The 18,839-nt window shown below is 34.2% G+C and overlaps 1 protein-coding gene and 1 non-coding gene across 2 annotated transcripts in view; one reads left to right on the forward strand and one right to left on the reverse strand.

Moving 5' to 3' along the window:
* DYRK1A (dual specificity tyrosine phosphorylation regulated kinase 1A) overlaps positions 1-15,095 on the reverse strand; it is an 82,603-nt gene extending 67,508 nt beyond the window's left edge. Inside the window, 1 exon segment of the mRNA XM_006916743.3 lies at positions 15,008-15,095. Within this exon segment, the coding sequence (XP_006916805.1) occupies positions 15,008-15,017 (10 nt within the window). The 5' untranslated portion in view covers positions 15,018-15,095.
* Positions 2,220-2,338, forward strand: LOC112483805. The gene has a single exon (XR_003047775.1). It is a non-coding gene; the product is annotated as a 5S ribosomal RNA (ribosomal RNA).
* Positions 15,096-18,839: the final 3,744 nt, after the last annotated feature.

Here is an 18,839-nt window from a genome sequence, read left to right on the forward strand (position 1 = left end):
ACTACGTTATGCAAATAGCCTATTTTAGTTGCCAGGGCAGAGCTACTTCCAATTGTCCAATAGGAAAACAAGCAATAAACAAGAAATGATATTGAGCTTTGTCACATTTTCAAGTTGCTGTTAACACTTTCACGTTTAGAGCAAAATTAATAGCAACTGTAAAAGATCAGAATCATATTTTTTCCAATCCAAAAACAATCCAATAGTAATACACACAGAATACAGTTAAAATAGTGCATTTGTTGTCATTTTAACTTTTTACTATATAGATGTTTTCCTAACAAAAGCTGCAATCAACATTTTCAACTTTTTCACCCACCGACTCAAAAAAGCAAGCATTATGTAAATGTCTTTCTATACATTCAAATAGATTCTTAAACATTACATTTTAGAACTCCTACAAAGCATTTTTATTCTGTTATGAAAAGACGTTATAAAAGGTGGGCATAACAGAATGCATGGCTCACTGGAAGTCTCCAACAAGCTTATCAGATTGAAGAGAAACAACATTTTGTTTTTTATTATGGCATGTTAATATAATTTCAAAAATAACTTTAAAACAATAAAACTTAAATTAACTATTAACCTACTGGGCTTAGAATATGCAAATTGAGACCATACAAATAATACTCATCTCTTGGAACGAAATTCGACTAAGATATAAGCATAATAAGCACATCATATTCATACAAATTTCTAGTAATGAATTAAAAAAAAACCTCCTACTCTGTCAGTATATACTAATAGCTACAAAGACAGTTTTAAAGAACATCAGTGTTCTGACAATTCTTAGTGGTTAAAAGAATTTCTTTAATCGCACATATTCAGATAAATGCTTTGAAACATGTCAAGGAGACACAGTTCTCATTTGTGCCTTATAATTTTATCTTTATAAAAGATACAATTTTATTTTAAAATAGATCAACTTGTCTCACCTATCCTAGCAATTATCTCCTTCTAAATGGAGTACGGAGTCATCCCACACCAAGGAGAAGTTAGTGATTTTTAAGTATATTTTTCCATAGAATGTCTGTAAATGTCTCCAGAAAGACTTCTAGCATTTGTAAAATACACTGAATTAAGACACAGCAGATTTCAAGCATCAGATTCAAAGCAGCATGGTGGCCCTATCTCTATCACTGCCAATTACCTTCCACCTTATGAAAACTGAAGCCACTTTTCCACCATCTCAAAGCACCCACCACCCACATTTGTTTTGTCTACTAATTTTTTGTCATGTTCTCTCTACTTAGGGATTCTAGATGAAAACCACCTGAAACCAAACTAGAGGCAGCTTCTTAGAGGGAGGAGAGAGATCAATAACTGAACTTTAAAGCTAAAAGAAACCTTAAATGTCATCTAGTAGTAGCCCTTCATTCTATAAACCAAAAAACTATACATTTAGAAAAACAGTAAGATCCTATAGATGAAAATCAAAGCCCTCCTAAACTATCTTTTAACAGTATCTATGAATAATCAATATACAAAGTCAGGTATCAATAAGTCTCTTGATTTGTTTTCATATAAAAATATATTTAAATGTTAAGTGTTCAAAAAATAGCAGCTCAGAATCATTCTCCATGCATCTGTACCATCTACTAACCAAGGATTCCGAAAGGTTTGATTGAAAGTCACTCTCTAACCCAAAGCATTTAATCAATCTCAGTTTACTTCAAACTTCACATATGATGTAGTATGTTTTTAAACTACCTGGAACACTTATGAGCCCCTTTTAATTCCTAAGGATAAAGGCAAGAAGGGAAATAAAGGGATTTTTAAGCCAATTTCATTCACACTCTTGCATGAATCTTTACTATTTTGGTTAGTGCTCCCAGGTTCAAGCTTATTCCCTCCACACTGATAAAGTAATCTTTACTCAGTCTTGTCTTCTAATCTACAGAATAGATTAGGGCATTTTCCACATAAACAAGGACTATATCCTGGTCTGCCTCTTAAACATTCTTCATATCATAAAATTTTGCCATCCTTGAGTAGGAAAAAAATTAAAATCTTGGCACTATTATTTTTCTTTTGAGGCCTAGAGACACAAGGAAACATCATCTGCCTGGTGACAGATGCTCTGGGATCAAACATCCTGGATTTAAATGTTCAGTTTATCATCAGTGCTTTTAAAAGCTACTTACATTGCAGAGTTTAGGAAAGTATCAATGAGTACTACTTTTAGAATCAGAAATTAAATACCTAAAATGTTTATGTGGGTCTACGGCCATGCTACCCTGAACAGGCCCGATCCCATCTGATCTCGGAAGCTAAGCAGGGTTGGGCCGGGTTAGTACTTGGATGGGAGACCATCTAGGAAGACCAGGTGCTGTGGACGTAAAAAATTAAAAAATAAGAAATTGTAAACTGACAAGGTCCTTGCAATCTGTGAGGTCAACCAAAGGTTGCCTCACCTAAAAAAAAAAAAAGTTTATGTGGGAGGTACACGAGATAAAAGAGGTCAAAAATGTGGTGACAGAAAGAAATCTAACTATGGGAGGTGAACACACAATGCAACACACACACACACACACACACGCACGCACGCCTTGCTGTTAAATTGTATGCCTGAAACAACTTGCTGGATTTCGTTAACTAACATCACTATGAATGAATGAATGAATGCATGCATGAATGAATGAATGCATGCATGCATGCATGAATAAATGAATTTTTAAAAATAAATAAAATGTTTAAAAAGTTAATGCTAAATTAGCATTTTCATTACATAAAATATATATTTTAGAATTCCTAGTAACAAAAATACATGTTCTAAGTACACGATTAATCATTAACTTTTTTAAAATACAGTATTCCAATTACATTTTCTCCCCTATATTGTAATAAAAACATATTTAGAATAAATAACTGGTTACTTCTCGTCTGTAGTTAATGATGCTCAAGATATATAAACAGGCTCTGTCCTCTCAATGTGTAACAGGTCATTATTATGCCAAGTAATAAATCATCCAAGATTATCTCAAATGACAAACCATACCATAGAAACAATTTTGTAATTTAGGGAGAAATACAATCTAGCTTTATAGTTTTGAAAAATAGCAAGTAGACAGAAATGTATTTTTCTTTTTTAATTTGAAGCCATCTAATCTGAAAAATTTTTTAAATTCTGAGCAATGGCTTTGATCAAGTTTGTAATACCTCATTCTATAAAGTGAGGCTGCCACTGTACTGTATTATTTTGCTGGACACCTTTTACAAGATTTTAAGCCCAGTAGATAACTACAGTCTCAAACCTAAGAGCGATCCTTGATGCTTTTCTTCCCCCCTTCTCATTAAGTCTGCTTATAAAAAATAGAAGAGACACTTATTTAAATCTTGATTATAAACAAAATTTTCAATTTCGGACTGTTTTTTACTCTTGTGGATCAAATAATTCATGTTTGGGGAATGGTCCCATTCTCATCCTCTTTCCCCTCCCAAACCAAAAACGGGTCTAAAACATTATGAATACTCACTCACTGTTGTATATTAAAATTTGCCACTTAATCCAGGTATCATGGAAATACAAAAGACTAACCAAGCCTTTATTTAGCTAAATGGTATCATAATTAATACACATTGTTAAAATAAGATTCTTGCAAATTAACTTTGGGGTTAAAAATCCTTTTTGTATTGTATTTACTGAGGCAATAAAACAGTAACAGTTTCATCTTTCTTAAGCATCTTCGCCTGTGCAAACTGCAGTAAGTATTTTCTTGTCAATCTCCATAGCATATGAAAACATGTGAACAGATTTAACACACTTCGGGGTTATATTTTGTCTGACTTAAAAAACAAACAATATGAAAAATTCACTTTCAAGAGCCTTGAGTGGTAAGCACCCAAAAGAAAGCATCCACCCTCCGAAGTAGCCTAAGCCTAGGTAACAGGGAGAGGCCACGAGTCTGTCCATGAGGCGGCAAAGGGCAAACCACGCAAACAGGTCAAGGACAGAAAAAACTTCTCCTAAACAGAGCCCAAACCAAAGGTCACAAAGGCAGAAACGGAAGTATAGGTGTTGATGCTTCTCACGTGAGCACATGTAGGTGGGTAGCAGCAGGAAAGTTTTGAGACTTCGTTCTTGATATATACTACCAGAATTCACAGTAGAGAGAGAACCAAGGACAGCCACAACTGGAAGAGTGCTTAAAAAAATCCCTTTAGACGACCAGCAAAAGAAGAAACAAACATCATGCCCAGAAGCTCAGTTTTCTACGTTGGGAAGGAGAGTGCTTCTAAAGAAATCTAGAGCACTAGACAGACTAGGCATCCTTGTTCACATCCCCCATAATGTCCACCAAAACATCAGTGAAGCAGCACAAAAATAATATCAATTAATTAAAGCACGGGATGGAGACATACCATTGAACCAAAGACAAAAGATCAGTGATATCATACCAATAATCAAAGGGATGTTAGAAAGACCTAGAGCTGAAAGCTGGTGCCAGGAACCACAGCTGAAATGGCAGGTGCCATTCCTGGTTGGAAAGGAAAACAAGAGGAGGAAGAGGGGCAGAAGTTCTCAATTACTACTCGACCACTTTCTGCCGCATGGTCAGCTTTACCCAATTGCTCTAAGTCTCTAGTGCACAGCTGACAGAGTCCCAGTCACTCAGAGACAGATGAACAGCCACTCCCAGGCTAAGGCCAAAGAAATGTCCTGTGAAGACACTAATCCATCTGCTAGGAAGGGCCAGACAGGTAACAGCACAGGTCCACTGCTCGCTGCGGCCTCTTCGACCTGCCAAGGCAGGGATGACGACTTTCTTGCCAGGACCCCACCTCAAACTCACTGAACTGAGGCCTGTCAGTCCAACGTTTCAACACAAACCGCATCTGCACACAGTCCCCTCACTTGGGAAAAAGGCTGACAACGGCAGAGGAAGTTCAGGTTCTTCAGCTAGGAAAAAGGGTTTTGACAGGCATTTGTTATTAAAATACTATAAAAGAGAGTCATACATAGACCAAAGGTGACAACTGTCATAAACAATTACTCTGAATCTGAAATTTTTTTTAAATTGTTTTCCTAGGGAAAGGTGAATGCATATCATACAATTAAATCATTTTTTAAAAATCACCATTACACTGCACTACACCTCAGTCCCAACGTTTACGTGTCTATGAGTGGAACTTAATGACAGTCTAACACCTCCCACTCTACAGGCCCTAAGACACTATGTGTTTTGCCAGTATAGTTGTTCTCCATTTTCAAAACGCCACCACAAAAACATGGCACTCGATTATAATTAAGGGAAGGTATGTGAGTGCATATACTTACACACCATGTAAAAGTAATTGTCTGGTGGGTAAAGGCTGTGAGGCAGAAAGAAATATAAAGCCATGTCACATCTTGAGAATTCAAGAGAAACTGTCTAAACTGATAGGTCAAGAAAGAGAGGTTGAAATCGATCTTAATAAATTTTAATAATAACCAACAGAAAAACTTTAAAAGAATAAAAACTAGCAGGAAGAGAGGTAGCACAGAGAGCCATTTCGATTTCATCTTTCTGGGAGGACCGTCATCAGTTTTTTAGATAACAGAAGAGAGCTATAAACACATTACAGTATTTAAAGTGATGCAAATAACCAAAGAAGTGTTTAAAACTGACAATTAAAAGGGGTGAGAATGAGGAAAAGAAAATGGATATTTCATATTTTATTTCTAGAATGGATTAAATTTTATTAACATATGCATGAAAATTAATTAATGCTTAATATAGAAGCACAAATCTAAATTTAACCTGTCAGCTGAACACAGCCTGAAAAATACTACTACTAGTAGGAAGAAAAGAGAAAAGACTGGTTATAACCAGTAGGTTACAAAAACACAAGCATTCAACACTGGTTTTTTTTTTTTATTTTCTGTAGTAACAAGATAAATATTGACTTTTTCAAGTATCTGCTTTTTGAGTACTTGATTCCATGTAGTATATTTTGTGGACGGCATGTAAAAATGGAAGTAGACCTATCTGTGCTTCTCTCTAATGTAATCTCCAACATAGATCCACTTAATAATATGGATCTCTATACTTTTTTTTTAAAGACTAGTGTAAAGGATACAAGGCCTCAACCAAACTAGGTAGCCTGATCTCAACCACCAAAGGAAAAAGGAGAAAAGGCACTTAGAAAATAAATCTTAAATTGCACCTTTGTTGGAGATGATCTACACTATCCAAACCTTAAGCAATAATAACTTTTTACATCGGCTTTCTTAGTTTGGGTTTCCCTTTAAAAGGACCATCTTAGAAGTAAACCTAAATGTATTCAAAAAGCTTTTTAAATAATGGCCAGATCGATCTATTTTCTAGAAAACTACAAAAACTAAACTCAATCAAATTACTCCTAGAACCAAAACAAATATTTTTGATTCACTTGAATCTACAATTCGAATCACTGTCAATAATACACATTCTTCACAATTGATATTTCCTTGTGTAAGAACCCATGTTCCTTTTTAAAGCAGTAGTTACTTCCACAGACTTTCCAGAAAAGCTAATCCAGATAAGCTTATTGTACCTTAACAAAATCGAAGAGTAAATTATTTATGAAGCCCTTGGGAATTCCTTTAAAAGAGGAAATATAATACATAAAATAAAAGTTGCCACCATCAACAGATTGTTATGGCTTTGTTTTCATCTGCCCGACAAATATTGCAGAATCGATTATGTTCCAGGCACTACACTAATAAGATCTAGTCCCTCCAAACAAAAACTTAAAGCTCCTGTATAAAATGATACTATGAACAAAATTAAAACACAAATGAAAACTGTAAAATGTATTAACAGTAAGTAACAAAGCAAAAACATATTGGTTAAGAGTCAGGAGTCCTGGATTTGCATCCTAGCTCCATCCTTTACTAGCTGTGAACTAGGGCAGGCTATCTGACCTCTGGCTGGGTTAATCATCATACCTATCTCAGAGTTATCATCAAGAGAAAATGCGTTAATAAATATAAATCATTTAGAATAGCTCTTGAGATACAGTGAGGGTTCAATGAGAAACTCTTATATAAACAAGAAATAACAAACCCAAGAGAAATATCGGCAAAGAATACTGAAAAATTCATGAAACATATGAAAAACATGAGAAAACATTCAGTCTCACTAATATTCAAACGAACTGCAAATTAAAATATTAAGTTATATTTTGTCTATCAAATTGGAAAACATTTTTAAATATGCAGATTCTAAAGTATGGAAAAATTCTGATGTATAGCTGCTGGGAGAATCATAAATTATACTTTAGATACTTGAAAATATGTATCAAAAATCTAAAAATATATATATGTATCCTCTAACAACAACTGCAACTTCTAGGAATTAGATCTAGGGCAATAAATCGAAGATGAACACAAAGACTGCCACAATAATGTTCGCTTAAACATTATTTATAAACTAATTAGCAACAATGGGGAATAGGTTAAATAGCAACTGATTTGTAGATACTAATTAGTCACTAAAAATAATACCACCAAAAAATGTTAATGATAAAGAAATGTTTAAATTTTAACAGACGATAAAAATGTAGTCAGTAAAATATAACCCCAATTTTGTTTCTTAAATATTGTGTGAAGGAGCTACATGCACATAAAATAAGAGGCAATTACATATACTGAAAAATTACAATGATATGCTGATTGTTAGGATTACTGGTGAATTTTATTCTTTACAGAAGTTCTAACTGAACTTGAATTATTTTTAATTAAAAACATAAACTGTATTGTGGTGGTAAGAGCTGCATGACTATATAAATTCACTAAAAACTCAAACTTATTCATAAAATACATAAATTTTATCATATGTAAATTATATTTCAGGGACTATTCACTCCTTCCCTTCCTCCCACTCTCTCCTTCCTTCCCTCCCTCCCTCTCTCTCACAGACACACACACAATAATTATTAAAATGGTGAGGGGTAGGAAAAAGTCCTCGAGCTTAAAAGAGAGAAAAAAATTACAAACATTTTGTTTTATTTAATGAGGAAGAGGGAAAGATTAAGTATTTTTGATGTCTTTCAACAATAAAATTACATGACTATAACAAAATATCCATGTAAGAAAAGATGTCATACAATCATTTCAAGTACATTAGTATGAAAAAAAATGTTAACTTTTTAGCTAACCTGGTTCCCAGAAAAAACTATCTTTGTCACCTTTTTCCCTATCTACCCTGCTCCTGCAAATCTTTTCTGAATAATTCCAATAAGTACGAAAATTACCATAATTCCAATGCCTAATAAACGGTCCCTCAACACAAATTTTAAAATATGTAAATTAAGATATGAATCTGAATTGACTAAGTCTGATAATACAGGCAGAACCAATAAAATTTGAGACATTAATGTGTAATTTCAGAAGACATACCAAATTTTCAAATAAAGGGGAAATTTAAGAAAATGCACAACCAAACATGAATAGTATGGTAACAAACAGAAGGAGAAATAACAGTAATAGTAAAAATAGAGTGCATTTATTAGGCATATGGTACATATGTACTCTGCACTACATGTATTACCAGCATTATGCTTCTTACTCTCCATGTGAAAAAAAAGGTTTGGAACTTTGTATTTTGTGTTTATAGTTACCACAAATCCCTTCTATTTTTCCTTTTTTTTTTTTTTTAAATTATGTATCTAAGAACAGTAAAGGTATATGACCTACTGATTTCCTTATTGGGGAACATCACAGAGATTTACTTAGTAACTTCCACCCCTCCCATCCCTTCCCTCTTCTCCAAACATCTAATTTGAATATATCTTTTCACTCACTGTTAATAACTATGAATCACCAGCTTTCTTTTATTTATTTGTAATTTACCTTCACTGCAGAAAATATAGCCATTAAATATTACATTCATTCATAACTACCATTTAGTTTTAAGTTCTACAAGTACCTATTTAACACTCCCCTAATATCAAGACCACTGCAATCTCTTTGGTTGCCAAAGTTTATTATCCCCTAGTAGATTCCTTTAAGAAGTACTCAAAGAAACAACAGTCCCCAAATTCATACTCATGTTCATAACATTTTGTCTTGTCTTTATACTTTAGTCGATTTAGCTGGATATAAAACTCTCGGCTCTCATTCATTTCCTGTCATTATATTAGATGTTACTCTACTGCTTCCAGCATAAAGCATTACTATCAAAATCAGATTAATCTAGTATTCTTCATCTTAATAATTACTTGGGTTGTTTGCCTTGATACCCCAAGAATTTTCTTTTCTTTAAAGTCCAGTAATTTTTAAAGAGTATGTCTACATGTTGGTCATTTCTGGATTGATTTATCCAAGTACACAACACACCCTTTCCAAATGTAGAGGCAATTCTGATTTTTAATTTCAGGATACTTATTTGAATTATTAGTATTTATTAAGCGTCACTGCTTTTGTTCTTTTTCAGACTCATTATCTGTATGTTGAAACTTCTTTGCCTGTCTTTAGAAATGTCACTTTCTCTTGAATTCTTCTTTATCTTATCTTTTTCTTCAATTCTTTCTTGTTTGACATATTTTCCCCTATTCATCTTGTTTCGCTGAAAATCTTTTCCATTCTGTTTTTTCACTCTCATGTTCCTTCTAGTTTAGGTTTCATTTTTTAATGATTTTTTTTTCATTTCTCTTTCCCGAGTTATCACATTTCTAGGGTTTCCTTATTTGAATTTATGCTGCTCTTTCATATTTGTATCATTTTCTAAATTTTGGGGGGTCTGTTTTGAAACATTGGGTTATAGTTCTCATTTGTTTCGTGGGCATTTCTGGCATGCTTTCATTGTCTGCAGGAATATTTTTCTGCTCCTTATTCTTTTTTTCTTACAAAAATTTTATGGGAATTTGTGATCCTTTTCTGTTGCTCATTTTCACATAAAATAAAAAACTTTGGGAAAACTGGAGTAGTTTTTCTGGCTTCTTTAAGAGTTCGTTTCTGTTTTCGTGAAGGATAGTAAATATAGTCTCCTGAACGACATCTCCTACGCTTTCACCTTACCCTCACCTCATCTGACCTTTTCTCCTGCGCCCCCCTTGTCTCCATCCTGCTTAATTTAGATTCTGTTCTCAGCAGTGTCTCCTTGGTGTGGGGCTGTGACCAGGAAGGGAGCTTCAACTGGTTAGTAGTTTTGAAAATTCACAGGGACCAGATGGCTCAACAACACAGTACTTGCTGTGGGTCCCTTGGATCCTGGGAACTCAAAACCATCTCTTACTTTCTCTCAGTTGCTGTTCGCAAACTTGCCTGCCACTCTCCAGGGAGTCTCTGTTGGCCATCTTGGGGTCCTCATGTTCTCAGGACCATCTGACAGATACCCTACTGCTTCATTTTGTGCAAATAATGACACCACACAGGTAGTTAATGGAGATTTGTCTCCACCTACTTGTATTAGGGTTTGTTCTCCTAGTTTTATAGAAGGTGTACCAGAATTTTTAGTTTTGCTGTCCTTGTTCCCGTCTGTTTTTAGTGAAAATTACAAGATTCAAAAACTATGCCCTGCTATCATCTTCCCCAAACTCAAACATTCTTTGGGGGGTGCGCATTTAGTAACTATCCTTAAAATCTAAACAAATGACTAGGTATCTATTTGCCTTCACCTGGGTCTTGAATAACAGCACTAAGGTCTAAGAAATTCAACTTTCCAATATAGCTAACCTCAGGTTTCCCATCATCTTTTCTATAAATAGCATTGTTCTCTTATGTGATATATACATGATGCAATCATAATTGATTGATTCTACTTAGAAATTAGAAATTTAAATAAAAATATGAAACAAAAAAAGAAAGTAATGAGAAGCTCTTAAAACCATTCTAAGTTTACTAAAGCAGACATTCAAATTGTTACAAATTAGGAAAGCAAAAATTGTTCTTTTTACAAATATTCGGTGAGTACTTTCTATGTCCCAGGAACTTGCCAGGCAGACACAGGGCATGCAAAGAGGATAAGCTTTAGCTCTTTGACCTTGAGAATCAGACTATAGTTGGAACAAAAAACCAGTAAGCAAAAATGCAAATTCCATAAAAGCATTAAACAAAAACCATTTGCTAAAAAGAAATAATTCTTGGAGGAGACTATCCACCAAACTATTAGACTGGTCACTTACTTTATTCATTTCTGAAGCACTTGAACTTTTTCCTCCACTGAGTATACATGATCACTTTTATATTTTCTAAAATAGAAGATTCTTCTTTTTGCCAGTAGAATTACAGATTTTTAACTATAATACTCAATCCCAACAAAGATATATTAAAAAACATACATTCAGGTAATGCTAGTGAGTATAAACTGGTAGGTATTACTAGATAGCTTTCTGAAAAGTTCTACCAAGGGCCTTAAAAATTTATCAAACCCTATGACTCAATATTTATACTCTTTTTAAAAATAAATTACCAAAAAAATAATTTATCATTCAAACATTTATTAAATGCACAGATGTTACTATTTTAAAATAGGTAAAAAGTTTAAAAAAAAAATGTCTAATAAGAGATATCTAACAACTAGGAAATGATCATACATGAAATATCAAATCGGCACACTTTAAAATAAATTTCTAAGTAATTCACCCTCAAAAACAGTTATAGTTCTAAATGCTCTGGATCTGCTCCAAGTTCAAAGCGACAAAAGATCACTACAATTAGTTGCTGATGACATAGGAAAATGTTTATGATATAATGGTAGGCAATAAAAGAGAAGATATATGTAATATAAAAGGTTTTACTCAAGCATATCAACTAAATATTTGAGATTATCTCAATCAAAAATGGTATTGAAACCAAAAAACTAGAAAGGAATGGGCCATAGTTCATTGGACAGAACTTGAGAAATGTTTCCTTCCAATGATCTATATTTTTATAAAATTCCAAATTTTTTCAGTGATTGTGTAACATTTAATAAACAGGGAGAAAAAGTAAAACCTAAGAGCAAAAATAAATTCACTGAATTTACCATTCACCAAAATATATATAAATTCACTGATTAAGAGCAAAATCAGACTTCTCAGGGTCAAAAAAGGAATGAGGGCTGAAGGAGGGAAAACACATATGGAAAAGGACCAGATACACAGGACAGTGTAAAGGACAATTGCAGAAGGAGGCAAATTGGCACCACATACCAAAATATTAAAAAGTACAAACCCTCTGATTCCCCCAATGCACTGTGTATGCACGAGAGTCAAAAAATTGATTTTTTTTTATTTACAGATCTGATTTCTAATTGTTCTGTAATAATATGCCATCCTCCTGTGATCACTGAAGGATGCAAACTTTGCCCTACAAAACTCACATTTTAAAATGAGTTAGAGAATTTAAAATTAAAAACTGCCACATCAAATAGGTTTAAGCAGTTATATTCATAGATATATATATGAGAAATATAACGGCAACATGAACAAATCAGCACAATATAAAATAAATTTCTAAGGCTATTCATCCTCAAAGAGTTGCAGTTCTGTATGTTCTACAACTATTTCAAGTTTTAAAGTGACTAACCTATCACTATTGCTAAAAAACAATTTCAGCTGTTAAAGAAGCCCATGACAATGAGGAGTAAAAATGATACCAACTGCTGTATCCACAGGCTTTTCTTAACTAATGTTCCACTGGATGTTAGTGGGTATAAATTAAAACTAAAAGAGAGGGGAGGTTTTTTTATCAAATACATTTTTAAAATGCAAGAGCCTTTATATTAATGTGCACAGTAATCTCTGAGGCAGTGCATTTTCAAATTTAATCTCGGAAGTCAGTGATTCTACATCCTAAACTAAACTTGGTTACCTCTTAATTCAAAGGGTTCCCTGGGCTCCCAGGATGCCGGGAAGCAGAATGGTGTCACTTATCACTACCATGAATAAAGGAGAGAGGAGCAGGTGTGTGCAGGAGAGACGTCCAGGAGGCAGTTACATGAGTCTGGAGCTCAGCAGAGAGGAGCTGGACACAAGTGTCGATTCTGATAACTCTGGTATGTAGGTGTCAGGTGAAGCCATTACTGTGAATGCTACTAACCAGAGAATGTTTTCTGTTTTTACTCTAGATGCTTTGAATTCAGTAAATAAGTCTTAAAAATGCACCAAAAACATCCATTACATCATTTGTCTACACATCTGCCCCCTCCTCTGGGGACCGTGAAAGCTGTTCATTTTATGTTCAAAAACAATTATTAACTTTCAAATTGTTAAAAGGGAAATACATCAACAGCCAATACATATATTAGAGAAAACCAGACCTTCCTTCTTGGATTTTTTCCTTTATAAGCCAATAAATGTTGAAAATGTTTAAAGAATATAAGGCCAAGTAAGAGAGACTGGATTATATCATAAATCTAATCTTTGTAGTTTTTTTGTGTTCTAGAATTAATAAAATTAACTAGATAAGCTTTATAAACGGTATTTACTCTTTAGATATTTCATTTCATCCATAAGCCTTTCGAGAGAGAGCTTTCTGAAACTTCGTATCTTGTAAAGAGAAACTAGAGATAAAACAGCAACTTTGCCGCTTCGAAATTTCATAAGGGAAAAATCTTCAAAAGTATTAACATTCATGAATAAATCTATGAGATACCCAGAGTATTTTGTTCCTCTACTGACCTCAGTTGAAAGTGAGCATCTACTTGCGATAGCCAATGTGCAGTATGGTGCCCAGCGAGCAATCCGGGCACTGACAGTACTGAGAAACTGTTTCTGCACCAAGAGGTCAAACTTATAAACTCTGATAACAAAACGTTCATAAAATTCTAAAATTTTTCTGTAAATATTCCTATTTATTTCTCTACGACGGTGATGTTCAGCCTCAGTAGCGTCTTGATTTTACCAGCCACTCAGCCAGACCGTGTGCACGGTGTACCTCTGACACCACAGGCAAACATCTATGTGCACGCCTGAGAAACAATACGGAGATGACCACTCCATCACCTTTTTCCTTAAAAAAGAATTATATTGTGTCCCTCATGAATGTAAAATATTATATGATCTGTCATTTGCAAATATATTCAAGCGCATTTCTTCACACGAAATGGTACACCTGAGATGTTTTTTAAATCCTATTCTAAAGTCAAAACATGGTAATTTTTTTATGTTTAGAAAACAAAGATGACCAAAACCAAAAACCAATCGCAAAAACTTTAACAGCCACGCCAATAACGTAATGAAATATCTACCTGAGATTTATGTAGTTATTTCTTTTCCAGTTAAAGACCACGTTTTCAAACCATTAATAAATATAATCAAATAAGACTATCTCTGACACAGTCTACAAATACAAGCCACTTGGTTCAACAAAATGCCTCACAATCTACCTGATTTGAGAAGATACAAGTTTAAAAGTAACATTTATCCATTACCTACACTAGATTCTGAACACAGGCATATATGGATGAGCTTCAATTTTTCCATTTATGAGTAAGATCACCTCAATTAATTATAAGGCAATCAAAATTATTCTTTCAAAAATGCCTTCATGCTGCTTCTCCTGTACAAACACAAATGACAAAAGGATAAGAAAGAAGGAGGGAGGGAAGACAGAAGAGATGGAGGAAGGTATGGAAGGAAAGAGGGAGGGAACGAGGAAAGAAAGAACAATCCCACACTATATTTTTTACAGGAGCCATATAGATAAGTATAACATCCTCATTTTAACTGTCAGTCTTATTTCAGATGCATCAGTAACGTCTACTCCCTGTGCCTTTAAACGATTGGCTCTAACGGGGATCTGAGGGGACATGCATTCAGCCATAAAGGTAAACATTTATTTCTAACAGAAATACTTCAGTTCTCATCAAAGTATTAGCCGACCATACACTTTTGAAAAGTACTAACAATTACTAAGCTGTATTTGTATTAACACCACTATTAAGTCACCAATTATCGAACCGATATTAATGAATATCCCAATTCTCTTTGCATTTACAATTCTAAATAATTCTCCCCACTAATGCTGTTTATCAGAAAGCTCCCCCATTCAAAATACACCACCAGTTCCCACATTCTTTCAGACAGCCACAGTTTTACTGTATTTTAAAACTTGAGTCACCTGTATGCATCGTCTTCTTCCCAGTCTCATATCATCCTGATGGGGTGGGGGAGGGAGGGAAGAGTCCGGCAGCAAAACTATAACTGTGTGAAGAGAAACAGATTACGGTAAGAGATAAGGGCGCAAGACAATGACCCCTAACTGAGGAACATCTACTGTAGCCACAATACCCAAAATAGAGATAAAAATAAAACAAATTCATTACTCACACTTATTTAAGCTTACTTGAAAATAATTTTCATTAATGAATATCAATTAGGTATGAAAGATAAAGTATTAAATTGTCAAGGAGAAAAACATTTTAAAATCTGCCTACGACCAATGAAAATGTCACACACTTCTAGATATAAAAGTCAACATTTCACTATTCTATGTAATTTATCTGGTAGGGGAAATCTATAGTGTATAATCTCCATCAAATCAGCGTGTGAATGCACTTTTCCTGGCTTACTATCAGAGGTAATCAGAGGTCATGAAAGTTACTCTACGGGAAAGATAACGTGCCAATCTACCGACGTCACTGGTGAATGAAGTTCTGAGACACTGCTCACAACTGCTCCCCTAAAGCCCACAGGCCCTCCTTTGCTCTCCGAATGGCTCCTCTTACTTTATTGTAATTCTTCCACTGTACTTCCTACTCACTGCTTCCATTGATAATTTCAGGACTGCCCAGCAAATTCCATAACGACTGATGGGAAAGCAAAAGCAACCTCACTGTGATCAACTGAGAGAGAGCCCGGGATCATAGCAAAAAAGACAAAGACAAGTAGAGGCTAAAATCTAACTTACAAAGGAGTTCTACTTAAAAAATGTATTTTTAAATTGATAGCATGAAATTCAGTAAGTATTCCTAATAAAACACAACGTTGCTTATGTTGGCTAAATTCCTAGGCTAGCGAAAAGAAACCTATTGATCCCCAAAGATATCACTGGTCATGGGCAGCGGGGATCCTGCAGAACACACACAGAAGGTTCACCAACTCTCGAGTCTCTCTTTATGTCGACAAGTTCTAAAATAGGCCGTTTCCTCTGTTAGCACTTTCTCAACTCCTACTGCTTGTAATTCCCTAAATTTTACATCATGGCAACCCGATCGTCCTGCTTAATAATAACCCTTTCCGCTAAGTATGTTCCTAAGTTACTATCCAAAGCTCCTGCTGGCTCGGAGCAGTTCATTTCAAGTATGTGACAGGAAGAAATCAACAGGGCTGAAATAATTCACTTTAACATTTACAATTTTCAAGGAGGATGCTAGTTAGCCTGAATGAACCCCTAACTGGCAGGATTCTAATAGTGCTGCAAAATAAAGTAAAAAACTACTAAGTAGTTTAAAGAAAAATTTTTGTTTAGGGAAGTGGGTCCTAACAGATTTGAGTCAACATTTATTGACCCCAAATAAATGCTTTTCATTTACTTCTTCTACTTTGAACTCCTATGTCCCTTTAAAGTTCTAACTCTGTACTCTAAATAGCAGTAACTGGAAGAGGAGCTCAGAGACAGGGGTTTACATGTATAAATTATTTGTAAATTAGGAATTACCTGTGTCTAAAATTACTACCTATCTTCGAGATTCCATTCCTGTAAAACCACCTTTCCAGTTCAGATGCTGCTATGCTATCAAGTAAAACCCCAGATGTGAGACCAATTGATACTCAATTTGGGATAAATGAATGAGCACTCAAATACTATTAAAATAGTATCAAAATAATTTTATTCATAAATATTGGAATTATGAAGATTAAAGATTTTTACTTCAAAGCCATAGTTTTCTAACAATTTTTCCCCACATAAATGGTCAGTGTTTTCAATTCTAGCATGGACCATGGAGAAAAAAAACATAAATCTCTAGCTATAAACTGTATTATTATATTCTTCACATATATGTTCCAATGCTACATATATCCTGTCAACTTCAATGGCTTCAATAGGAAAACATATGACTGATATAAAAAAGCAGAATCAAATAACACATTAGCATTCTTTATTTTATTGAAAGAAATTAACAGGTTATTTCATAACTGCTTGAAATATCTGAAGATAATATGGGTGGGCCAGTTGCACAATTGATAGTCATCTGACTGTGGATCATCAAAATCGTCTGACCCTAAAACTGACATCTATTTTAGGAAAGTCATCCATTAATCACTCATCATTTGAAAAGCAGCCTTTAGCAAAGGGTAAAGTATCTCTATCAGTTAACAAAATTTGCTGCTGACATATGCAGCAACTAAAACTATCATGTACTGAGTACGATAAACTCCTTAAATCTTGACCTTGGATTGCTTTAAATAACAATTCTAGTGATTATTCCATATATCCTTCAGGGTGGTCATTTTTCACACACACACAAAACATGTTTATATCTAGTGAGAGTTTTATGAGGATAAGTGGATAACAGCAAACACCAAATGTACTTTGCCAACTACAGGTATAATTTTCTCTAAAGCAGCTTAAAAACCGAGACAAATTACATGAAAAGAACAGACATTTTAAATTTTTTCTGAGAAAAACCTACAGTGAATTTTTCATCTTTCCCCTACAAATGGAATCATTCACAAATTATGGAACAAAGATTAGATGCTAATGAAAAACATCTACTATCTTTACCACGTGAACCTCCCATAATCCTGAGAATCTCTTACAGTATGTTTTAGCTCACATTTTGCCAAAGGCAATATAACGATCTATGCACACTTTACGAACTGAGCTTAAGTGGTTTTGAAACTAGATCTACAGACCATCTTTTAGTTGTCTAAAAATCACTGCACAATATTAATGTACAGCAAGCACATCTTCAGGGTGAGGGGAGGGGGAGAATATCAAGACACCTAATTAAAAGCAGTGACATGCTGAGATTTCTAAAATTAATACTAATCCACATAGACCAAGAGTGGCAAAACTGTAACTGAAATGAATACAGTAGCATGATGCGGCAAATCCAGATTAACTCAGGAGTTAATGAATCAAATGGCAGGTATAATGGTTTCCCTAACGTCACAATGTTTTGTAATGACATAAAACCTAAAAATCATATATAATTTCGAAATAAGTAGGAGAGAAGTATTACAAGCAGCAAATGAAAACAATCAGCATGACACAAGGGTCGGAAGTGCTGTTAAGCACTGTGTCATTTCTCGAGCTGGGTGGAAGGGCACAGTCGTTTGTGATCATCTTCTAACTTTACATGATACAGTCATATATGTATATTTCACAATTTGAAATTTTTATCCCACAGCAAAGAAATATAATGCACAATGGGATTTAAAAGGACGATTTAGATAATTCAGAAGATGCCAACTAAGAATAAGCTAGCCCTCAAAAAAGAATAAGCTAAAAAAATAAAATCAAGAAAAACTTACTTGATAGATCTAAAATTTGATTCCATGAATTAAAAGTACAATGTGATTATCTAAAAATTATACACTGTGAGCAGCTTTCCTTATAAACTTCTACTCATTTACACTAACAGATTAAGGAAATAACAGAAGAAAACATCTTTTCCCACACAATAATTTTAGAAATCGATCTTCTAGAATTATAATAGCCAAAGGAGTCAAACGGAAAAAATAAAGAAGTGTTAAGATTTCCATACCTAATGCACAAGAAAAAAAATCTATAATTCTAATTCCCAATAAAGTAACTAAATAGCATACAAAGAAAAAGTATTTTCACTATCTGGGAATTTCAAGTGAAATCCTAAAAATAAGAATATTTATGATACCCCCCCCAAGCCCATAGGAAATAGTCTTAAAAAAATTAAAAAGGCAAAATGCACGAGATTTTAGAGCATGATATCAAATCAAGATTATGAGTAAAACTATAGGAAAAAGAA

The sequence above is a fragment of the Pteropus alecto genome, unplaced genomic scaffold, assembly GCF_000325575.1.
Source record: "Pteropus alecto unplaced genomic scaffold, ASM32557v1 scaffold97, whole genome shotgun sequence".
Taxonomy (NCBI): Eukaryota; Metazoa; Chordata; class Mammalia; order Chiroptera; family Pteropodidae; genus Pteropus; species Pteropus alecto.